This window comes from Monodon monoceros, unplaced genomic scaffold, assembly GCF_005190385.1.
Source record: "Monodon monoceros isolate NGI ecotype Baffin Bay Population unplaced genomic scaffold, NGI_Narwhal_1 Super_Scaffold_6, whole genome shotgun sequence".
NCBI lineage: Eukaryota > Metazoa > Chordata > Mammalia > Artiodactyla > Monodontidae > Monodon > Monodon monoceros.
The window spans coordinates 36,638,818-36,663,798 of NW_021703783.1; the positions used below are offsets into that span (position 1 = coordinate 36,638,818).

The 24,981-nt window shown below is 49.4% G+C and overlaps 1 protein-coding gene across 2 annotated transcripts in view; it reads right to left on the reverse strand.

Annotated features, from left to right (window-relative positions):
* Window positions 1-16,634: 16,634 nt before the first annotated feature.
* The window catches only part of SENP1 (SUMO specific peptidase 1), a 64,116-nt gene continuing 55,769 nt past the window's right edge, over window positions 16,635-24,981 (reverse strand). For both annotated transcript variants that reach the window (XM_029204456.1, XM_029204455.1), the window contains exons 15-18: window positions 24,877-24,956; window positions 23,866-23,950; window positions 23,243-23,338; window positions 16,635-22,307 (exon numbers count right to left, since the gene is read on the reverse strand). In XM_029204456.1, the coding sequence (XP_029060289.1) occupies window positions 22,245-22,307; window positions 23,243-23,338; window positions 23,866-23,950; window positions 24,877-24,956 (324 nt within the window). In that variant the 3' untranslated portion in view covers window positions 16,635-22,244. The remainder of the gene's footprint in view (window positions 22,308-23,242; window positions 23,339-23,865; window positions 23,951-24,876; window positions 24,957-24,981) is intronic.

A 24,981-nucleotide genomic window follows, 5' to 3' on the forward strand; every position in this document is an offset into this window, starting at 1 on the left:
CAGAGGTCCCTGGGGTGATTTTAGGTGGAACACGGGTAAGTATTTTTCGTCTTATTAGTTATACATTTTTGTAATGTATTTATTTTAATGTGCCTTGGAGGAAAATGTAGAATATCAATGCCACGATATAGAGTTTTCAGTTCATGTAAACTTGAGTAAAGGAAAAGAGAATGAGAGAGTTGACTTAAGGAAACTATTAAATCAGCAGTAGTGCAGGTGGCCCTCAGATCTGACAGATCCATCTGGGAACACTGCATACTTGATCTCAACCCTCACCTAAAGCTTCCTAGACATGGACAAGGTTTTGATCTAAACAGGAGGGTCCTACCCTGGGCTGGGCAGACAGAGGGGCTGCTCCATGTCCAAAGAGCTCTGGTGACATGTCACAGGTCCCTGGATGGTGGTTCTGTCTGCCCGCTGTGGTCTGCACACCTGGCCCGACTTGCTGTCCTCAAATGCTACTCTCATGGAGTTTCCGTCGAACTGCTCAGAAGCCCTCTGTAAGTCCCCATTGCCTGCAGGATGGAGGCCGACTCCTCAGCCTGGCACTCGAAGCCCTTCTGAATCCGTCTTTCTGGCCTCTGCCCCTGGCCCAGGGCACTCACTGCCCAGGCATCTGGTCTCCTTCCTTTGATCTCCCCTCTGCTAATGCTGCTCCACCGAGGTGAACTGCCCACCCACCTCCAACCCGTCCTCGTCCTTCTCAACCCCCTCCGAGGCCCCCAAACCTCCTCCTCCCTGAGGAGGGACAGCTACTACAGCGTAATGCTCACAGGCAGGCTGTGAGTCCTGACCCTGACTCTACTGCTTACCAGCTGTGTGTCCTTGAGTCGGTTACTTACCCTCTCTGTTACCCAACTGCCTCATCTGTAACGAGTGGGTAATGACAGCAACATCTACCTCCTCCCAGTTTTGTTGGGAGAACCGAGTGAGATGCTCCTGGCATAGCACCAGATACACGCTCTCGCCACAGTCTGTATCTCTGTCTCCAACAGCCTCTTGACTCTGGGTCAGGTTAACCCCTGGTCCACTGACCTCCTTTCAGGTTCTCTTTCTCATGTTGGAAAGAGCTCAGGATGGCGCAGGGCCACATCTGAACAGAAGACCTTCCCACAGCAGGGAGGGGAGAGTCCGCTTGCTCTGGGCTTTGAGAGGGATTCAGCCCGGGTCTTTGTAGCTGCTTCTAGAAGCCAGCATGCCTCAGAGGTGTGGGACTATTTCACCATTTTAAGGAATCCTACTGGTCTTTGGATTCTTTGAGGTGAATCCTATTTTCAGAGATCTGTGGGCTCATGAGGCACTGTTGGGAAGAACCTGTAGCTGGGACCAGGGCTCAGTCTCGAGGTTAGTTTGTAGCTGGGACAGGGGCGTCCTCTGAGACTGGAATTGGGACCTAATTTGAGACAAGTTCAGGGTTCAGTGTCCAGCCCAGGTCAAAGGGCTGAGTGGGATTGAGTCAATTTGCAGGGTAGAAGTAGTGTCAGGTGTCCATTAATTGAAACTTTGTCTTATATCGAGAATTCTCACCAAGTACCACCATTTTACTCTGGGTCAATTCATTTTCTTGAGGGATTCCTCCATCCTCTGACGCCTCACCTTCCTTGAACTAGTTCTTGCCAAGAGCAGCCTCTTGGCACTTGTTTTCCAGGGAGTAGGTGTTTGATAGACATTTGTTGATTGATCGTGGCTGTCCCGTGATGTGTTTTCTTACATTCTCTTGATAGTGGGCTCCATGGAGCCTGAGAGCTGCGCTCCTTTTCCTGGGTCTAAGGACCCTTTGGAGCCTTGAAGAGCATCTATTCCTGGGCCATCTCATGGCCTTCTCTTCTCTGAGCCCCTCCAGGGCTCTTTGTGGAACCATCTACCTCTTATCCTTCAAATTTGGCCGAATAGCTGGAGTCTTCCCAGGAGCGGGCGAGGCCAGTGGAGGTGGAGCACGAAGCGTCCCCAGAGCAGGTGGGTGGGGACAGGACGGTGCCTGGACATGTGCAAGGCCACCTGCGTGCACAGGGGAGAGAGGCCCGCAGCCCACACCCACCCAGGACTCCTCCCAGGCCCTGTGCTGGGCGCCCCCTGCAGGTCCAGGCCCTGCTCCCTGGTCTGGCCCCTCGGCCCTTGCTCAGGTTGGCTATAGAGACAGTCCCAGAGCCTGGGGCTTAGGACGAATTCTACAGCAAATGGCCCGTGGCCACCCTGGAGCCGGCCTGGAGGAAGCAGCTCGCCTTCCCTGCCCCGCCCAGGCCTCAGCCTTTTCTGAAAGAAATGCTGTGTTCCCTCAGCCCTCCCCTTCCACCCTCAGAGCCCGGGTCCCCAGGCGGCGTTCCAGCGGTCCCTCTGTGAGCAGACTCCGGTGACGCAGGGCTTTGTTAGAAAGCCTCATTAGCAGAGACAGAAAGGCGCGAAGCAGCTCAGAGCGGCATTCCAGGTGTCAGATGAGGGTGGCCACAGGAGGAAAAGGCCAGTAAACCGTACTGAGGTCAGCCCGCAGTCGAATGAAAATAATCAACTGCGACCTGGGAGAGGGGTGGGACGCGAACTGGGGCCATTAAAAGGGGATGCCCCGGGCTCAAGGCGGGAAGGGGAGGCCCTGGGTCCTGGAAGGGCTGCCAGCTTCTCTTGCCTGATCCTAAGGGTCCCAGAGGTGAGGTCTGAACAGCTTCCATTATGTGAACATCTGGAGATGGAGGCTGGGCCTCAGGGGACCCTGAACCCCCAGTGCCCGGCACTGGCACGTACTCAGCGCCAGCATGCGCTCAACATTCGTTTGATGAATGAATGTGTATTTAGTCTGGTCCTCGGGGGGCGGGGCCGGCAACAGCTCAGACCTCTGGTGCGTCAGGCGCTGTGCTAAGCACTGCCTATCTAGAAGCTCTTAGTAACCCCACCGCCCAAGTATCGCTGGCTCCATTTCAAAGATAAGGGAGTACAGATACCAGAATGTGTTATTTGGGGCTCCCCTGGCTCTTCAGGAACTCACTAGAACATGACCTCCTGATACTCGAGACGGCTGAACTGGGGACACGTTCCTTCACTCCACAATTAGTCATAAAAAGGCTGAGTGAGCACTGAAGCTCACTCCTCCTGAAGGGTCATTAGTGTGAATGCTGGGATCTGGAGTTCCCTGTCCTGGGGGCGGCGAGGGCCTGCCCCTAGTCAGGCTCTGCGAGGGCGGGGACGGTGTCGGCCTGGGTGGACTCCGGACCACCGCCGTGAGCTGTTGGCCTTGTCTGGGCAGGTATTCTCGGGGGCTGTATATTTCTGTCCTTCCCAACGGGGAATGTGTGTGATTTATGAAGCCTTTTTAACCTGATGCTTCCTCATAAAGGAGCTTTGAGGAGACTTCAGGGAACCTAGTTATGAAAGGCCTTCCTTTCTGGGGATCTGGTAGACAAGGCATTGCTGCCTGCCCGCCTGCCTGCCCTCAAGGGTTGGGAACTGTGCATGCCCCACCCTAGGTCTGGGATGTGAGGATCGGGGACCCCGGGAAAACTGGACGTGGACTTGTGCCTTGTCCTCCACCCCTGCTCGGGCTTCTTGTCCTCCTCATCCTCTTAGCAGAAACCTGCCCCGAGAAATCCCCGAGGCCCTTGATTTCCAAGGCCCGGGCTTCCCTTGGACAAGCCACTTTACCTCACTTGAGCCTCGGTTTTCTCATCTGCAAAGTGAGCATGACAGTACCTCCCTCAGGTTCTTGTAGTCCCATATTGCACCTCTCCCCAGTCCAGAAAGCCCTCTGAGGACTCGCCTTTATGTGTCTCGTGTATTCTTGTCTCTCAGGCGCCTGAAACAGGGCACGTAGTGGTGGATGCAAAGTGACAATTTGTTGAGCTGAATTCTACTGGATGCAGTGATGAGGAATAAACGAAATGTTTTTGAAAGCTCCAAGCACAGTGGCTGGCTTTGGCGGGCAATTAGAAAATCGGGGTTAGATTTGAATTTAAATCTGACTCTCCCCTACAGAGGCAGAACCCAAGACCCTGGCCCAGATTGCAAGATGGGGCCCCAGGGTTTCAACACTCTCCTCCCGGACCCCCTTTGGACGACCAGGACCAGCGGCAGAGGGCTTTTGTCTGTCTCCCTCGCAGGAGCCCCTCCCCCCACACGGACCTCCCGGCCTCTCTCCATCCAGGCAGCAGCTTCCGTGGCCCCTCTGGGGAGGTGGGTGTCCCTGTGTCGGCACAGCCAGGCTGGGCCCCTCTCCAAGGAAGCGGGCTGAGGAGTGTGAAGGACTGGTGTGTGTGACTTTGTTTATTTTCTCTGAAGGCTCCTGCCTGAGCCCTGCTATAAAAATAACCTGCCTGGAAACCTCATCTCTGAAGGGGAGAAAGAAGCTTTTGTACCCAGAGAAGTGGCTCTGACGGCCCCCGTGTACCTTCGTCTCAGCCCCACACATCAAGGAGGAGCTGGCTAAGGTGAGGAGGGTCCAGGGCCCAAGTGAGAGGGGTGCAGGGCAGCTGCCGATGGAGGGCATGGTGTGGGGGAGGGGGGAGAGAAGGGGGAGGGGAAGGCAGCTCAGCAGCCTCTGTCTGCTAGCACTGCTGAAGCATCTCCCTGCCTGCCTAACCCAGGAAGCTCTGAAAAAGGAGGGAGAGGAAAGGCAGAAAGAAGAAATCAACAAGAGATATGGGCTTCCCTGGTGGCGCAGTGGTTGAGGGTCCACCCGCCGATGCAGGGGACGCGGGTTCGTGCCCCGGTCCGGGAAGATCCCACATGCCGCGGAGCGGCTGGGCCCGCGAGCCATGGCCGCTGAGCCTGCGCGTCCGGATCCTGTGCTCCGCAACGGGAGAGGCCACAAAAGTGAGAGGCCCCCAAACCAAAAAAAAAAAAAAAAAAAAAAAAAAAAAGATAAAGGCACGCTGGATATCAAGAGAGAAACTAAGAGGAAAATCAAGTTCAATAGAGAGGAGGCCTGGGGAGGAGACTGAAGTTAAAGGAGAAAGAAAACAGTGAGAAATGTTCACCCACACAGCTGTAGAGCTCGAGGGATCGGAAGAGACTGCCGCCGTGTTTACAGATGTAACTAAGGATTTGGTCCAATTCCTGGGATCCCCACTGTGTGTGCCCCCAGCCCCAAGGGAAGGCCGCGCAGGGGCAGAGCTGGGCCTTAGGGCCCATTCCTGCTTAGCTGCACCAGCTCCTGCTCTGGCTCAGGCTGGGCGAGGCAGGAAGACAAGCCTGACTGAGGTTTCTCAGGGTATTCCTTCCCCAGAGACAGGTCCAAAGGCAAGAAACGAATCTGCAGGAGTAAAAAGAACACTGGCATTGGGTTCAAGAGGCCCTAGATTCAAGTCCCAGCTCTCCTACTTTTGAGCTAAGTGGTCTTGTACAAACCATTTAAAGTCTTCCAGCCTCATTCTCTTCTCTGTAAACTAGAAAAATAACAACTAACCCCCGCCATCCCCAACTGCCACTGGGCACATCCCTAGAAGGGTGTCCAATGGACTCTGTAAGCTGTACGGTGCCAGCAAGATGACAAGAGGGGATGACCCATTCGGACACATTTCTCCAGGCAGTGGCAACGGGCTGATGCTGACCTAGACGTCATTAGAGTCTTAGTAACCAGACCAGTCACGCCACCTGAAAGCTGCAGGAGAGGCTCTCTGTTCTGCAGCCAGAAGGTCAAAGAAGGGCCTCCAGCATCAGCCATTTGGAGAAGAATAGGTTCTAATATTAACCGTGTAAGTGAAGTCCTTTGCTGTAAGAAACCTCCCATAGTTTTTTATCACCCAAACTTGGGACTGATCCACTTGAAATCAGAGGTTGGTAGGACACGTGCCATTGAAGACACCCTTGAAACTTTTGTCTAGGAGGGAAGGTTGATCTCTCCTGAGATAATTTATGGGGTCAGCAGAGGGGACATATTATCTCCCTGGGACTTGGAGCTGGTGTACTTTGAGTGACACAGATCAAAGGGGAGAATAAAGCTGGGGTCCTGGATGCCTTAAAGCAACTTTTGGAGGGAGAAGTTAAAATGTGGAAAGACTATAAAGGAAGCTCTACTTTGGGAACAAAGAGCCATGCAGCACAGCTGTCCAGCAAAGCTAGGAGAGGGCTAGGGAGCTACAGAAGCCCTAATCACAAGCAGGCTGTTGGCACTGCAGGACCTAAAGGGTTCCCAGTGGCCTGAGGCTGAACAGAGTCCTAAGGCAGAAAGAAACAAGGAGTAGGGCAGCAGCAACATGGTTGCTGTGAAATAGAAAGGAATAGGCCTGGTGATGCTGCTGGGACTGTACCCCAAACTGGCCATCAGAAATGCATTTGAAAACTGATTCACGGCATGAGCTCAGGATGCTAATAACAATGATAGTTCATAGAGAATGGTTAGCACAAGGGCTTCCCTGGTGGCGCAGTGGTTGAGAGTCCGCCTGCCGATGCAGGGGACGCGGGTTCGTGCCCCGGTCCGGGAGGATCCCGCGTGCCGCGGAGCGGCTGGGCCCGTGAGCCATGGCCGCTGAGCCTGCGCGTCCGGAGTCTGTGCTCCGCAACGGGAGAGGCCACAACAGTGAGAGGCCCGCGTACCGGAAAAAAAAAAAAAAAAAAGGTTAGCATTGGGACTTCCCTGGTGGTCCAGTGGTTAAGACCCCGTGCTTCCACTGCAGGGGGCGCAGGTTCAATCCCTGGTTGGCGAACTAAGATCCCACATGCCGCATGGTGCTACTGACAAAAACAAACAAACACACAACCAAAACACCTGTGGGTCGGGTGCTACTCTGAACACTGTTCATACCTTATCTAATCCAGCCCTGACAAATGTCCTCTGCAGAGGACATGGTGGTTACTTCCTCAGCATCCATCACACCCCACCCCCACTATGGAGCAAACTCGCAGTTTGGTAGGGTTGACACCATGCCCAATTCCAAGGGTAGAACCTGGTAGATCTGAGCCAATCAGGGTAATCCTATCGCTCATGCCCGGGCAACTCTTTCAGGTTGATCCAAACGAAGTGTAGAGCAGAAGTTGATTTAATGACGAGGAAAGAAAATACTGCTCTTCTCTTTCCTTTTTATGTTAGACCGTATATGTGCAAGTGTGAGGCCTGGGACTGCTGGTGGCGATCTTAGGATCATAGGTGAGCCATCATCATAGTTGAGGATGAACCAACATATCAGCAAAGCAAAGCCAAACCAAGAGAATCACAGAGTACAAGCTGAAGCCCTGATTAGACTATTCCTGAAACTCTTATTATGACCTCAGGATTTTCTGTTATGTGAATTAATGAAGTCCATTATTATTTAAGACAGTTGAGTTGGAATTTTTTTTTTTTTTTTTTGTAACTTGCAAGTATCCAAACTGATGCAGAATATGCGGCCCAGGAAAGTTGAGTAACTTGTTCGAAGTCAAGTATGATACATAAATGAAGGAGTGAAGGAGCTGGGATTTCAATGAAAGCGATATGAACCCGGAGCCTATGCTCTTCCAACAGCATCAACAAACCACATTGCTCGCCTTCTGACCGTAGACCAGCTCTGTGCCTCATCACTTTTCATGTTATTTCGTCGCATCTTCACAACAGCCTTTAGAGGTGGAAACTACCATTATCCCTATTTTTGCGGATGAGGGAACTGAGGTTAAGTAACATGCTCACCATCACATAGCTCTTAAGCTATCGAGTGTGATTTGAATCCAAGCATCTGTGATGAGGATGCTGGGCCTTCTCTCCAATCTGGTGGCAGAGGCTGCCTGGGAAAGACCCGGGCCGGTCTGCTCCTCGCCCTTCGAGGATGAACTGGTTTCTAAATTGTTCGTTATAGGTCGGTCCTGTCTCTCCATGGAGAATGCACAAAAAGATGAACAACAAAGGGAGTCAGGGGGTCAGTTTTAGCCCAATGTTAGGAAGAACGTTCCTAGTGTTCCATCAATGGAGTGGGCTGCCTGGGAGGGTCCCAGCTTTCCATGGCCGAGAGGCCAGCAGGCCAGGGAAAGTGGTACCTGCACAGCTTAAAGGAAAGGCTGACGTTCTGTGCCCCTGAAGGACTTCCCCTCCCTAGGCTTCAGTTTCCCCATCTGTACAGAGGTTGGGGCAAGACTAGGTGAGGGCTGAGGTGTCTTCCAGCTCTAACATTCTCAAATTCTGGAATTCCCGGACGTAGAACTCCAGGCCCCAGGGTCTGGCGGAGAGAACAGAGCCACGGCTGTTTGGCCAGCTCCCTAGAACAGTGGCTCTCATTGAGCTAGCAGTTCCTGAAACAGAAACAGCCGAATGGAGCACGCAGGGAAGATAAATTCATCTGTGGGTCTGGTGAGACTTGCTGGAAAAAAATGCAGTGCTTGAGGGCCATCCAAGGAGAGCCAATTTTCAACTAGTAGGCTGTGACAGTGCGCTCACACGATAGAAACAGCACCCGGGGCTGCACTCGGCCCTGGCCAGAAGGAAGAGGGTGAACTCAGAGATCACAGTCCCCGCTGACACCACAGGGACCAAGAAGCCCTACTTGGACAGGGCTCCTTACGGTGGGGTCCACTCTCCCTGCAGGCCCGGTGGCGTTGTGTTTGTAATTAGCAAAGGGAGTCCTTTTGGAAATTTACCTTGAATTAAACTGTTGTTGTTTACTAACCCAAAGGTGTTTATTTCAGCAGTAGAGAGAGACCACCCTCACAGTGTGGTGAGGCCAGAATTAGACTGAGAAGGCCTGGGGTCTCCTTCCCTGTGTGTATTTGGGTTGGACTAGAAGCCAAGAGGTGGACAAGAGGCCATCATAAAGCGTCTGATGGTCTTTCTGGGACATTCCCTCCACCCTTTGCTCTAATGATGACTGATTTTGATGCCGTGCCTATTTTCAACGTGCCCGGGCATCTGCAGTCCTACTGACCTTCTTTTCAATCCACTGCAGTAGAGTCAGATAATACTGCACCGTCTAGAGAGGAGAGAACACAGGGTGAGCTGAGGGTCTCTCAGGTAGCACATTATGGCTCTGGGGCCTGAACCTAAGCCCCTCGGCCCCAAAGCCTATACCCCTTATTTCTGGCACACTGCCCTCACTCCACCCCCATTTTGGGGGCCACATAGGACTGACTTTTCCAGGCTGATTTTCCTTTTGCTTAGGGACAATGCAGAGCCCTTGGAGCTGGATTAAAACTTTTACAAGTGCCAACTTTGAAAAGATTGATATTCAAATAAAAGCAATTCAAATGGTAAAGTAAGTATAAAGAAGTCCAACAGAGTTTTGGCTTTTACCATGATGACCACCTGTATGCTTAAAAAAAAATCAGATAGCAGAGATTTTTATTTAGCGACCCTGCCCTACTGGTGCCCCGAGTAGTTTCAAGCCCACCTTTGGACCACCCAGCTCCGAGGACATCCCACCATCACAGGTCCCTGGGCCCCCAGGCTACACGCTGCTCTGAACTGAGAGGAAGTCTCTAGAATTGTCTGTGAACAGGGCAGGAAGATGCCTGGACCGGAGCAGGATGCCTGACTGCTAAGGAGGCGCTCCCTGAGGGGGACCCAGGTACACAGGAGGAACAAACCCTGTCTGGGAACAGCCTCACGTCCTCCCTGGCAAATAGGGCAAGGAAACGAGGCCACAGACATGGAGGCTCCTGCAAAGCTGTCAGTCATATTCTTCCCGGCCTTGGGAAATGCAGCCATGACTACCATCGCTACCCTCAGGAAGGAGATGGAGCTCAAATCCGGAAGGGCCAAGGTAACAGTGTGAGAAGAATGGAGTATTAGGAGTATCCAGCAAGGGGACCAGGAAAGGAGCTGGAGATTTCCTGACTCCCCACTCCCTAGTGGAGTGGACCCCATCGTCCAGAGCTTCCTAGAGCTAGGGCTCCTTCCTGTATTCTCTGGTTCCTTCTAGACGCCGGTCTGGGGAAGAGGAAGCTGAAATGAAGTTCTGGGCTCTCTATCAAGAATCCGGCTGGCACATTTTCCCATCTTCCCTTCTCTTTTCGTTACTTCAGCAGAGGCTGAAGGGGGCTGAAGGGTTATAGGGAGAAGAAGATAGGGGAGCTGTATTAACAAGCGTTTGGAGGAATCCTGAGCCCTTTAGTAGCAAATTAATAAGAATTTGTAAAACTCTTTTAAGTAATATAAAAATAAACAGCTAATAAGTCTTTGATTCTCTGCCTCAAAAGAAGTAAAGCCTGTTTGTTTGGGGAGCAGCGGGCATGCAGTCCCTCTGCTCTGATTCTCCCGGACAGAGTCCCTCCTGCCCACCCCATCTCCTGAGCAGCCCTGCCCCTGGCCACCCACCCTCTTAGGGACCCCTCAGCATGATGGGGGCTGGACGTTCTCCGGCTGAGGGTGGGAGGGACTGGAGACCCCCGGATGTTGGTGAAGCAGCCCAAGGTCCCTGAGGATGGAGATGGAGGAGCCTGTAGAAGTCAGAGCAGTGAACAAAGAGGGCTTTGAACCAGGCCTTGGCAAAAGCTCTGAAGAGCCAGTGCCTTTGGCCCAGCCTTCTTGCTGCCCTCATACTCCCAAGGTCTGACTCAGACAGACTTCTGGCTCTGTCCCTTCTCTCCAAAGGGGATTCCTTAGGTAGCTTTGTACCCCAAATGCTGAAGAGTGCTGTGCCCAATTCATCTGAAATGTCACCAGGGATGGGTTCATCCCCTTGATGTCCTTCTCTTTCAAGAGTAAAGACTTTGGAGTCAGACAGTCCTGATTTCAGTGTTAGTTTCTGCCACTTATCGGGCAAGTGACCCTGAGCAATACACAATGTCCCTGAGCCTCAGTTTCCTCACCTGCAAAATGAGAATAATGATATTACTCACTGCACTGTTTGGTTTCACAATGCTTGGCACATAGAAAGCACTCAATAGACATTAGTATCATGCTTATTATTCCGAATGTCCACCCCATCCTCCATTCTCTCTTGCTCCATGACCACCACCAGGCTTGACCCTCCAAACTGACGACCCCAGCCCAGCAAATGGGTCCGTCAGATGAGAGCGCCTCAGTCTGAGCCTGAGCTAGACTCTCCACGGAGGTGATGGGTATGGGGGTATGGGAATGGGGGTCGTGTGGGAGAACTTCAGACAGTAGGTGTCGGGTGAGGCTGACACTGACCTTAGATGATTGAAGGGACTTACAATGGCCATTCTGCGTCGCTTGCAAAGCACATGACTCATACAAGTAGAGCCCTGAATGGTCAAGAAATTCACTGATTCTTTGGTTTTGAGGGAGTTCAGCGGACCTATGAGAAGCTGGCTAAACTCATGAAACCTCTTTCCAGCAAAATATAGACTTCTACATGTTTTGCGTATGATTTTAGTAGGTTTCTCTATGGACCTCAGGGTGGCCTCTATTCGTCTCCCAGTCAGAGACTGGAGCCCAGGGGGGCTGACTGACTTGCCTGAGGACCGCAGCTTGCAGGCGGCATAGCTGTGACTTGAACCCAGATGTTCAGAGTCCTCTCTCTTCCTTCATGGGGAGGAATGCCTTCACCCAGTTCTTTGGCTGAGTGTGTGTTCACTTCCCCTCCCGGGTACTCGGGGGATTTGCAGGCCTGCGGTGGGCTCCCCGGGGATCCTGAGGAGGTTGTTCAAGGGTTAACTCAGGTGTGGCCAGGCTTGGGTAAAAGGGATTGAGAGAGGCAAGGCCAGAGCCCAGGCTGGGAGCCAAGAGCCCCCCGCACGTGGTGGTGAAGGGTTAACAGAGCCCAAGTGTGGCTCTGTGTGTGTGCTCGAGGGCAAGGTGCCATGTGCAAAGGCGCACGTCTCTCACTCGCGCATGTGGGAGCTACGGACCGCAGGCCAGCCTGGGAGAGAGGTGCCGCAGTGTCCTGGGATGAATGGGTCTCTGTCTTCAAGGCTGTGTGAGTCTCTGTGTGTGCAGTCCCATTAACTCGCCCTCGGCCACATGTGGAAAGGGGAGGAGAGACCTGGAGAAGCCCAAACCACTCAGAGTCCTTCTGATTTTAGAATGAAGTAGAAGCCACAGAAGAAAGACAATTATACTGACCCAAACTCATATATTAATAGAGCATGCACACATGTACGCGTGCACACACACGCGCGCACACACATGCACACACACACACGCTCTGGTGCCCTGTCATAACCTCCTCTTCTCAACCCTACTGTCAACGTCCTTTTACACATCTGGGTACTTTGGGGGAAGGATCTTTAGCTAATACCCTAAAACAGATTCTAGAGACCTGACCCTATTTGCTTTTGGGGTGGTTTCAGTTTCGTACTGTGTGTGTCTGTCTTCTCCTTGTCTGTGAGTCTAGGTGTGGCTTCTCTTTCCCCTGCCTCACCTGCAGCTCCCGCGATGTGCGCTCAGAACTCCAACTCGGCCAGCAGGCCTCACTTGCACCGTTGTGCCTGTGATGGATGGGCTTGGCCCAAGTCCTGTCCTGAGCCCCATGTTCCTCCTCCCCCTTCGAGTCCTCTCTGGGCCCCTGTGGCCCTTGGCTGTGGTTTGTTTAATGGAGTGACTCCTGTCGGGAGCAACCCAGAGCTCAGGACACAGGGAGACACTTGTCCAAACTTGCTATTTTTTTCACCAAAAAGAGCCAAGCCACAGTGATTGGGCTCAGTGGCCTGGCTGGGAGCCTTCCTCATCCCTCCCACCACTAGCCTGGCCTCCATTCCCCTCACTGGCCCTTGTTACCAGTGGCTTCTGGTTCAGGACTTCTAGTTATCCATTGGGAGTCCTCCTCAGTAGGAGTCTGGCTTCTTATGTGAGGAGAGAAGGGAGATCCGGGTTCTGTGGAAGTAGCTGAGGCTGAGAGAGATGCCCTGGGGACCAAAGAATAGGCCCACAGAGACCAATGACCATACCATATTCGTCCCTCTCTCCCCAGTGCCTGACACAGAGTAGGTCCTAAAAGAGTGAGTGAGTGAATGTTGGATGGTTGGATGGATAAGTAGATGTGTAGATGGGTGAATGGGTAGAAAGATAGATAAATAAATGAAGACGCTTAGATCCAAGTAGACATTCTGATAAACCTAATCTGATTTCTTGGTCCAAACGTGGGACACAAGGAAGGAGAAACCTAGGTCTAGAAGGTGCAGCCAACTTATTCCTGAATCTAAAGGAAATCTCTTTTCCCAGACTCTTTACAGCGTGTCCTTGAGACTCCCCTGGAGGTCTGGGGTTGGGTGAAACTGGCCTTTTCTCCATCCTCATGTTTTGCTTCAGGCCTCTTCTTGCAGAGGCTTCTCTGCCACTAGGAAAGGTGCTCTGCAGCTGGGCAAAGCCGCACTGAGTTAGGGAGGAGATAGATGGGCAGAGATGAGGCTCAGGCTGATGGGGGTGCCATGGAACAGGACCCTGGGCACAAAATGTTTTAGGCTGGGGCTAGAGCAGACTGTTATGTGCTTGGACCAGGAGGTGGAGAACATTTCCAGCACCTAACACAGGGGCCTGACATAGCAAGCACTTGTATTTTTTTGAATGAATGAATAAAACATTCCTATGTCTTTTTCTCTCTAGATAGCACCCCCAAATCATTTTCCAAAAGGTATAGAGAATTCTCAAGAGCGCTAGGCCACTAAGGACCTTCATTTGAGGGTAGAACGAATCAGGGTCAGCAGCCCTGCTGAGGGAAAAAGGGACAGTGGCATCTCTGCCCCCATCCAAACTCTTCTCACCCCCAGCCCTGCTACCCATGGTCCCCCCTCCTTCGTCCTCCTCCTCCAGCCCCATCACTAGCTATCATGGTGCCGATCCAGAAGCTGGGGGTGCCAGGAGGGAGCAACACAAAGCTGCTGTGTGTACATGAGTGCATGTGTGCTTGCATGAGTGGCCGTGATGAGGGGGCTTGACTGAGGAGACGGGTGGCTCCATACCACCAAGGCCAGTGCTGTGGGGCTTGGAGACCCCCTTCAGGGGTCCTGTCCCCAGGCCAGATCCAGTAGATCTTCTCTGGTGCTGAGATCTTCATGGAAGGAAGTTCTCAGAGCTCCTCAGGGGCTCTTGTTGCTGGGATGTGCTCCTGGAGTTTAATCACTCTTCCCTGCTGCAATTTGTTTTGGGAGAGTCCAAGTAGAGCCTTCCCTTAAAGTAGATGCATGGTCAGAGCTGCCCTCTGAATCAGACCTAGAAAGCCTGGGTTTTAAGGCCGGAGGGGGATTGCCTCTGGTCTGTGCTGAGTCCATTTTCTGAGCAGACACAGAACTGTTGGCTCAGGGCAGGCAAGAAAAGGCCTCGTGCGCCAAGGGGAAACAATTAGGAGTAATTACCATCAAGAGAGGCCCCCAGTGAGGGGTGAGGGTGGGAAAGGCCGTCTGTTTAAGAGGAAGCTGAAAGTGGCAGACTGATTTTGGGGAAAAAATCAGAGACAGAGGGTGGGAGGAAGGGTTGAGTGTGTGCTGTCTTTCTTTTCCAGGAAGACAGCAGGACTCCTCCCCCTCGGCCTCTACAGGGGCTCTCTGTCCGGAGGTGGGAGGGGAGAGCAGGAGGGCACTGGGCTCTGCATTCCTGAGATTCTCAAACCAGTCGGAACGGAATGGCAGAGGAAACTTCATACTGAGGGGACAGAGCCCTAGACACAGACAAAAGTGAAAAGATAAAATGGAGCACTGTGGAGCACCCAAAATGTCTCCAAGTGTCCCCCCACGCAACGCCCTTGATCCCTGAGAATCGGTGGGGATGCGCTGGATCTGCTTGGTGTCTCCCTACTCACCACCCTCCAGTCCTCAGCCTTGCCCCTTTCGGGATTAGAACCAGAGGCCTCAAAGGACAAGTGTTGCTAGTATGGGCAACCTGGAGTTGGGGACAAGAGTGGGAGGCAAAAAGAAGGGCAGTTGGAGAAAGAGCTGTCGAAGGAGGGGTGAGGGAATTCCTTGGTACCCCTCGCTAGAGAAGTCAAGAGGAAATGAACCCCAAAGGAGAGGTGCCCTGACATTCCACTTGACCTTCCAAATTAAGGTGAAGAGACAAGTAAGGGCCTCAATCCTGCTCATGAGGGAACAGAGGGAGGCTTGGCCTTTGCGGACCTCGTTGGAGGCTCTCACTGGCTTCATGCTGGTGGAGCCCCGTGACCCCTGCGGAGTGAGACGGAGCAGGGCTGGCTGTGTGAGGCCACAGGATTCGGGGACACAGGCTCTTGGCTTGGAGTCTCTATCACTGACAATCTGTGAGATTTTGGGCAACTTATGCAATCCCTATGCTCCTCGTTTTCTCATCTGAGAAATGGGGATAAAGTACCTACCTCATACACTTGTAAGGATTAAATGAGGTAATGTATATGAAGATTTGGCACATAAGGCTGGGGCCAGGGCCTCAATAAATGCTGAGTCTTATTATTATTATTGGAAGAAGACAGCTCTAAGTGCTAAGTGGGTGATGAATTTGAAGCCAGAGGCCCTGGGGGAGGCTGCCCTCTCAACCATACACGAGGAAGTGAGTGAGGACTTGACTGGGTGGAGGCTCTCAATACGGAAGGTAGGCACTGCTCAGAGATGCTGAATGACTGTAGTTCGTTCACTCCTTCAACAATTCTCTCCTTCCGTCGTTCTAGGCACCAGGGATGCAGCATAAACAGAACATTTTAGCAAGAGACTGACAAAGCAAATGAGTAAATAATATAGTCAGATATGAAATGCGACAGAGAAAACATGAAGGGAGCTAGGGAGTGTGAGAACTGGGGTGTGGGAATGACAAAGGAGGTGAGGTGAGTGGGGGGGGGGGGAGAGTGTCTGGGGGAAAGCCCTCCAGACACAGGTAGCTGCAAGTAGAATGACCCTGAGGCAGAAGCAAGGTGGGTTTGTTACACGAACACCAAGCAGGCCTGTGCGCCGAGACCAAGGAGCCAGGGCAGAGTGATGGGGGAAGCTGTTGGAAAGGTGGTGAGCCACCATGCAGGGCCTCGTGGCCCGTGTAGGCACAGGTAATTGGCCGGTGGTGGGCTGACCGGAAACGGAGCTCAGGTGTACAAGGAAGCAAACTTTCTTTTCTGGGTTTCAGAAGAGCATCTGATACAAACACTATATATAAAATAGATATACAACAAGGTCCTACTATCTAGCACAGGGAACTATATATTCAGTATCTTGTAATAAACTATAATGGAAAAGAATCTGAAAAAGAATAAAAAGCGCATCTGGAACACAAATTCCTTAAGGAACGTGAATTCCACCCCCCTTCCCTTTGTAACCTTCTGCAGGGCCCAAGACCAACCCAGCCACCTGGGGGTAGAGGCTGTCTCTGACTCACGATTGGGTCCAGGTCCCCACTGTGATGGAGTCTTCTCCCCATCTGTAGACCCAGGCAATTGTCAGCTATCTTTAACCACATTGGGGAATCAGAAAACAAGGGTGGCTTGAAGGTTTCTCTCCTCACTCCAACCATTTTCAAACGGCTGAAAAATCTTAACTGTGTCAGAAAAATGTTAGAACTCAAGAAATGTCCTGGAGGGACTTCCCTGGTGGTGCAGTGGTTAAGAATCCACCTGCCAATGCAGGGGACACGGGTTCGAGCCCTGGTCCGGGAAGATCCCACATGCCTTGGAGCCACTGAGCCCGTGCACCACAACTACTGAGCCTGTGCTCTAGAGCCCAGGAGCCACAACTACTGAGCCCGCGTGCCACAACTACTGAAGCCCACGCGCCTAGAGCCCATGCTCCGCAACAACAGAAGCCACCACAATGAGAAGCCTGCGCACCGCAACGAAGAGTAGCAGCCAAAAATAAATAAATAAATAAATTTATTGAAAAAAAAAAAAGAATGTCCTGGAGATGACAAGCAGCTCTTCTAACTCAACACAGATAAAACTGTTTCACCAGGGTAGTGGAAGATTTATCAGAAGTTGGTGCTTTCTTGTTTTATTCTTTGGAGTGCAAGTTTTACAGGTAGACCAGCGGAAGCACTTCCTGGAGGTTAGATGGGGAGGAGAAAGGGGTGTGGGAGGGGGCAAGGAGACAAGGGATGCTGTTAGGTATCCAGGGTGGGTTGGAAGTCCCGACTGGTGTGTTTGGCTCAGGAGGGCTCTCTGACTGGCTCCACAGACAGGTCTGGTTTTAAAAAGTGCCAAGGAGCCACAGATTTGCATGTTATTTGCGTTTCAGACTTCAATTCCAGGTATGTGGAATGAAATGAATGAATGAACAGTATTCAGACTCCTGGTTAAGGCGTGGACTCCGGAATCCAGGCCACACTGAGGATCCAATCACTGGTCCAGCTTGGATCAGGAGACACAGACACAGACAGAGACAGAACAAACAGTCAAAGAGACAGAGAGACAGTCAGAGAGACAAACACCATCAAGTCCTTTTTTACCAGGGAGTTTCCAAGTCAAAGCAAGAAAGCAAAATCCACAGAATTTATTTTAAAATAAATCAACTTTTAAAAACTAGGGAGAGAGTCACACATAGATAGTCAGATAAAGGCAACATCACCCATGACTTATCTCCACCTCTGCCCCTCCATCATCTACACCCAGCTTCAAACTGGACCATATGCCTATGAGTCTGCCTTCTTGATAAGGTCCATTGCTTGGTATCTGCCTGGCCTCCTACATGAGTTAGACTCTAAGGTCTTCGAGGATGGGTGGCTTTTATTTCTACCAAATGGTCAAACCATTTCCACCAGATGGTCAAACCATCTCTTCACTCCACCCTCCAGGGCCCCCAAGCCCAGTGCTTAAACACAGGCTTATTAAACACCTAGCATAAGAGGCTCCCCAGAAGTGTTAGATGGGGAAAATGCCCTCCAGGACTTAGCTCTGGCTAATAGACAAGACACAGCCAGCATGTAAAACAGTCCATTTAAAGGACAAGGCAGACAGAAGGGGACCCACAATCCATAATGGATGTACAACATCACTGGAAATAAAAAAAAAACATAAAGAAAACTGTATATAATAGAAAGGTGTGTGGTTAGGGAAAAAATACTTTGATTAGGCCCCTTGCGTAGAGACTGAAACCCCTGAAGGACATGCCAAACTGCTGAGGAAGGGGTTTTTGTTAAGGGCAGAGTGAGGCATTAGGTTTAGGGTCACAAAGGAGGTGCAGCCTCACTGCAGGCTGATGTGAGTGTACCTTCTACCCCGGACTCGTGCAATGCTGGTTATGTAAATGTTTAGTCAGTCACCCCTACTCCTCCCTAGCAGGCCAGAGAGAAGCAGCTTGCACTCCTGGCCTGGAAAAAAAGCACCAAATCATTCACCTGCCTTCACTGGCAACACAGGTCTCAGTCCATTCTTGATGTAAAGGACAGATTACAATACATATGCCATGTGGAGTTGTATTATTTTCTAAGCGCTGCAGATGTCCAGATAAGAGATTTTAATGTAATCAGGGAAGGCTTCAAGGAGGTGAGATTTGGGTGTGTGTGCGCTGTGTATTCTTCAAAGCAGTAAGAGTAAATTGGATGAGGGGTGCCCAGCAGGTTGAAGACTCTGGGCTCCTTGTGTGCCTCTCCCCGACAACTTTCCTTTCCCAGCACTAAAGTTCTGCTAAGGAAGGAAGGACAATCTCCAGAAGTCAAGCAGTTGATGGTTACTCCTCAGTTTAGAATGGAGAAAAGTCAGCAGCTATGATCCGTTCCATTAGGAAAGACTGACCTGCGCCTTAACTCTAAGATCAAGCCAGTGTTAACACTGGCCTTAAACTTGACTTTGAATCTCTACCTTGACCAATTTCTATTCCAAGCAGCATTATGACCCTCAATAACATTTCAGAATCTTAGACTTTGACCAGACCCTGGACATCTGGTTCAACCACTCCCAACTGGAATTCTCCCCACCCTCTCCCTGACAGGCCAGAGAGGCAGCCTGCACTAAGGTTTCCTCGAGGTTTATCTTGTAGCTAAAAGTCTCCTAGTTTCCCATTTCTCTCCCACAGGGAATGTATGTCTAAGTACTCTTCTCTTAGTGGTGGCCAGCATAACCCCATTTACCCTTACGTTACGTCACTCCCCACCCCCAAAGCTGGGAATAGGAATTATGGGCTCTTAAAAGACAGATACTAGGATTCAGCACAGGTGAAATAAGGCCTGGGCTATTAGGAAAGCTGTTGGGTTGAGCCTTACTTGTCCCTTCCCAAATTTTAGGATGAATTTGAAGCTGTGGACAGATTGCTCCTGGGTAGGGAAATATGGCCACTTTGCCAGGAGCTCAGCATGTAGTCTGAGTCAACAGTAGGGCCTGATAGCATTTCACGTCCTTTTCTGACTCTCTTGAGTATGTGAGCTCCCAGGATGAAAGCATCATATTCCACCCTACCTCAACCCCCCTGGCCCATCCAGGTGGAGCAAGGGAGAAGACAAATGCCGAGTGTCAGTTGTCTCTCTCACTCTGGGTTAAGACATATTTGAGAGCTGGAGGGATGGCACAGGAGAAGGACCAGAAGCTGAAACGTTAAAAACATTAGGGCTCTGAAGTGAACCCTCCCTCTCTACCCACTAGAGCCTTTTATGGGCCACGGAGAACCAGGTGGCGATGGACAGACTATGGAATATGGCTGCTGGCAGTGCTTTTCCAGGCAACCTGTTTCTATCCCAGAACACTAAAACTTTGGGGCTAATCTTGCTAGGGGCAGTGGGTGGAAGAGGCTAGCACAATTACAAGGGCAAAATAAGAGAGAAGTTGATACCACAGAGAAATATGTAGCACCTCATATACAGAGGAGTCAGTTTACACAAAGTATCCAGGCCAGATGAGGGAAAAGCGCTTACATACAACCCTAAACACGGCTCCCGGGAGCAACGGTGGGTCCCAGGTGACAAATGGGATGGAACTAGCCTCTGCGTCTCGCACCATGTATCCTCAAATGGGCAGGAATGGTCTGATTTTCTCTGTACAGGGTCCAGGAGTGATTGTTGAGACTGTGGTTTCTGCTGAAGGCTTCATATCTGGCATCTAGAGCTTATCATCCATCAAGTGTTCCTTTTTTTAGGGGAGGCAAGTAATTATGAGCACTGGACACAGAGGAGAGGGGAAGATCAGAGAAAAGGAAAGCAATAGGCTTTAGTTTAAAGCAGGTTAAACAAGACATTGGTAACATGCCCTTGGCCATGGAATACAGGAACGTCCTAGTTTTTCCCCCTGTCATCAAGGTCCGCCCTTAAATGAAGAAGAAAGTTTCCAGATGCTAGTCCTGCTCTTCTTGGGCAGCTCTCTGGAAAGAATGGCCCCCACTATGTTAAGTCTACTTGGTTCCCACCCTGGACCACAACCTGTGTCTCAGCCTGGCCCACTCATGCAGGGCATCTCAGGATCACTAACTTCACCTTGTACAAAACTGCACTGGTCAGAAAGTGGGGCCAAATTCAGACAGGCTTAACAATTCCTTGTATATTTTTCAAAGTGCTTTTGTTGCATGTTTCATTTTCTGCTGTACATGGCAATAAATATTTGTTGCTTTGGTCTGTACAAAAAGTCTGTGAGGAAGGTAAGACAGATGTTATCTAAGTGGACAAACAATAAATACAGAGAAGTATCTTGTTTTGAGTCCCCCAGACAATAGCAAGAGTGCCTGAAAAACTCAGGTCTTTTTGATTCATGGTCCAAAATCTATACGATATTGTCACCTTTCAAGTTGTCACTTAAATACATTAAGTACCAAGAATCAATGTTCAGGAGTCCCACAATGAGCCTGCATGCCATAGCTCTCTAAACGAGAATGTGAAAGTCCCAGGAACTCATATATAGAAAGCTATTTATTTCCTATAGAAAACACCAAAAAAACCCAAAACAAAACAAAACAAAACCAAACAAAACAGGCAAGAAAGAAAGAAGAAAAAAAAAGAAAACAAACAAACAAAAGGTGGTCTTCCCCCTAAAGGCAGGCAGTATGAAAAACGTAGGACATCTAGTTGCTGGAGTGGAAAACAGTAACATTCAGTTAACAATGGAATACTTAAAAAAAATAGTTTTCTTTTCAAATTGTAACCTGTGGTAACATATAGAAAAATGTACTAAACAAGCTTGATATAAAACAGAGTAAAATTTTCAAATAAGCCCAGGGAGAAAGCACAATGTTGGAAAGGATGAGGTACATGGGAAGAGAAGAAAAGATTTCGTACAAAACTACCTATTACAATACAGAAAAAAGTATAAAATGTTCCTGTTTTGGAACTTAAGTACAAAATGACACTGGCATTGGATCATTTCACTATCTAGCCTGAGGAGCGCTCAGAGGGTGGGGAGATGCCACATAGAACAAAAGGAATAGCAGTTTTTCATTCTCAGGTTGATCAGTACAAATTCCACCCGTTTTCCAGTTGAAAATCTCGCCTCCCTCTGTAACCTCTACCCCTAAGCCAAATCCATCCAGGAATCAAAATATTCTGTTAGGAAGTCCACAAACACCCTACACATAGGGGCTGGGATCTGTGCGTGCTGGAGCTAAATTTGGAAAATGGTAATAAACCTACAGGCTAAAATGGTGAACACATTCAGCCTTCAAAAAAAAAAAAAAACAAAAACATATCCCTGTGAAATATATATATATATTAAATTCTCTGTGGTTAGAAACATATTTAAACTAGCTAGCCACAGACCAAACTAGACCTGCATTCATCCAATGCTGGAATTTTATGCTAAAGACTGAGGTCCTTCTTCTTGGTCAGAAGTAGGTAGCAGTAAAAGTGGTGCCTTGTCGCTCCACTAAACTGCTCCCTGGGTGGGTCTTCCCCATGTCATGTGTTGTGAGCACATGCAAGCCTCTGCTTTTAAGGAAAGGACTGCCTGGGACTTTGGGGTCCATCCAGGGCTCACGTGTTGTGCCTCAGGAGAGGAAGAAGCTACAGATGATAAAACAGCCTTGTACAGAAGCAGACGGATTTCACAAAGGGGCATATAAATAGGAAAAGTCCTGGAGGAGGGAATTACGCAGGTGCCCCAAAGTCCAGTTTACAGTCACTTTCCCAGTGACATATCTTGAAAATCCTGTGTTTATGTATGTGTGCGTGTATATGCTGGTGGTTTTCATCCCTACCTTTTTGCCCACGTCCTTTCCTACCTCTTAGTAAGGCCTAACAACAAGAGTTTACATGAAATCAAGAGTCTTTCCAAGCTTCTCTCAGGCCCCTAATTAGAGACTGAGTGAGGCTGGAGCCCTTTGAAAATAAGATGGCAGAACTGAAGAAGTGAAAAGCAGTCTCTCTCTTCAGCTTAGGGATGTCCCTCACCCCTTTCACAGCACCAAAGTTTCTTTGCAAAAATAGTATCTGAGATACAAAAGGAAAGGCAGATGTGCTTGTGAGTGCATCTCTCCAGGGCCTGGTCCAGGATCAAGGACTTTACAAGAACAGAGGGTTGGGAGCAGCTGTTTCCAAGGTCTCTGGCCGTAGACAACAAAGAGCTGGTCTCCCACAAGTCCACGTCTGCTAATTGAGACAGTCTTCACAAGAGCTTTCGGTGGAGGATTTCCCAGACCATCCGCTTCCGGAAGTAGGGCATGTGTTGCTGTAGGGACACAGAGACACCCTTATTTTCATTTCTTGTATGCAGACCTAACACTCCTTTCCGTCTTGAGGTTTTCAACTAAAATAATCTCAGCTGAATTTCTGATCTTTCAAATGGCTCATTCTTTATCACATGTGATTTTTTTCCTTTCTATTGTTTTCTATTACTATTTTTATTGCTATTTTCCATTGTTGTAACCTTAGAAGTTTTGTTGGGCATTGCCAGGAGTCCCCAGGGTACACCCAAATGTCTCCAAGAATTTTGAGAACGGTGTCTATCAAGTCCTCTATGTTAAACTTTTAAGAGGATATGAGATCCGAGCTTGAAAATCAAAAACTCACTTTTTACAGGAGATGTTACAGGAACTGCAAGAGTGAGCTCCACCCAAGGGCTATGGTGGAAAAATCTTGTAAAGCCATTGATTTAAACAGAAGTAAAGAGTTAAGTGAAGGACACAGAATAACCCCTAATCTCTAGTCTCAATCCACCTTGGTCTCCGAAGGACCACATGGACAGAAATAAACAATCACAAACTATAAGAAGACTGACCAGCTGCATCAAGTGAGGGGCAGGGGAAGAGGGCAGCATAACAAATTATACTAGATCAAGGTGTGGCTTGTTCCAAAACTTAACTGCTACCCAAATAAAGGGAAACTATAGGAAACCTGCTCTGGTCCCAGTTCTCTGCTTCTCACAGGATTTGAGGTAGGTGGGAGAGATGGGCGGAGCAGAAGGCTCTGCCCATACATCACAATATGTGATATAGGATGTGGCCTATCACTACCCTTTTTCTTGTGAGGCGGCACAGGCAGTAACCACCCGTGTTATGAGCCACAAGCTGAAGCAGAGCCCCCTAAGTGGAGCAAGTGGAGGGAAAAACATCTATCTGGCAGCCTGGAGATGGGGTAGTCATCCCTCCTGAAGGTTTGGCTCACCTGTGTGAAGTTGATTGGTCTGTCTTTGGTAATGCAGTCAGCATATTTGCAGGCAAACATGCCACAGTCGCTTCCATTCATCTGCTGTGGAATTTCCTGAAAGGCCAAAAACAATAAAAAAAAGTGACATCTTTCCAAGCTTCCTTCTTTCTTATTTGATTATAAGTAAGAGCCAAAGGATATAAATTTTACAGGTTTCCCTGAATTTTGAAGAGATGACCCTGGTCCCCCACCCAGAACAACAGAGGCTCAGAGAAAAAAATTCAGCATCTCAGTCCAGCCTGTGTATTTCATATTAATCACACAGGAGACTATCTTAGATTTCCATGACACCCAAGGGTGTAAAAGCTGGCCCCTCCCACAAGGGCCAAACAATCTGCAAACATTTCCCACAGATGAAAGTTTAGCAAAATAGCTGGGCATTTATAAAACCTAGTTCTTTATAAGAAACACAATACTAGTTTCCCACAGATAGCTTACTCTATCTTCCCCAAGGAACCAAACGACCAAGCTGAGGTGAGGCTAGACACTAACACAGAAGGTCTCTGGGGACCAAGCAGTAAAATCCTTTTCTTTCTAATACCCTAGTCTCAGGATTTCCATCTCATCAAGGAGCAACGTACCTGGCTTTTCTTGCTGAAGAGTTGCCAGCCATTGGTGTCAAACTCTTTCCTTTTCTTGTCAATGCTTTCTTGCTTCAGGTATTGCCTAAAGGTATTGGGAGAGAATGAGATGAGCTTGGGGAGCAGTGATGACAGCTGCCACTGCAAGAATGGGGTTGACAATCCTTAGGAAGAGTTTTCTTCTGCACGTCTAAGGAAAACTGTATATACTACTGTGCAGGGAATCTTTGGACTGCTAAGCTTCCTTTGGAGGTCCCACAATTCAGGCCTGCCCTGTCAACCCAAGAGAAGCATGACATCTGCCTTTGATACCCAGGCTCTTTCTACCTACTGTCCGTCCTGAGGAACAAGTTCTGATTCTTCTCCTTGGTTTATATGGGCCTACAGAACTCAATCTAATGGAAGAAAAATGTTTCTCCAGCAATACTGAGGTATTTATTTATTTATAGTCTTGATTCTCCTGTGTGAAAATTCAATCCAAATCAACAATTTGTTGAGTGCATACCTCATACACAGCACTCTTCTTAAGTGTGAACTGCTCACCATTCTGGAACCCAGCCCCCTCCTGGCTGCCAAAATGGTACAGTGAGGAATAGACATTTTGGAAAGAGAAACAGATGGGATATAAAGAGATTTGCAGTCTGGTTCCCAGTTGAGCCACTAACTAGTAGGACCTGAGCAAATGTAAATCACCTCTGTGGGTCTTGGTTTCTTCATCTGAAAATTTAGGAGGTTGGAGTAGATGATTTCTAAGTAGTTTCTATATCTATATGTATATATCCACTCTATATTTAGAGCACTGGGACAGTAATTATCCCCATTAGGGTGTATTTTTGGTATTATATTATTATTAAGCTTTACTTACTTAGATGGAAAATACCCATTCTTATTCAAGATAAAGATTTCCTTTGTTAATCACTACATTGAAGGGATCAGAGAACTGAGTTCAATAGCTGGAAAAACATAACATATACCCAACATCAATCTCTTTGTCCTCAACTCCCTACTTACAAGAGGATCCTGCAGGCTTCATTGTTTATCCCACCCATGGAGTCGTAATAGGTAATATTCTTCTTTCTAAAGTCTACAACCTGGGAATTAAAAAAAAAAAATCTG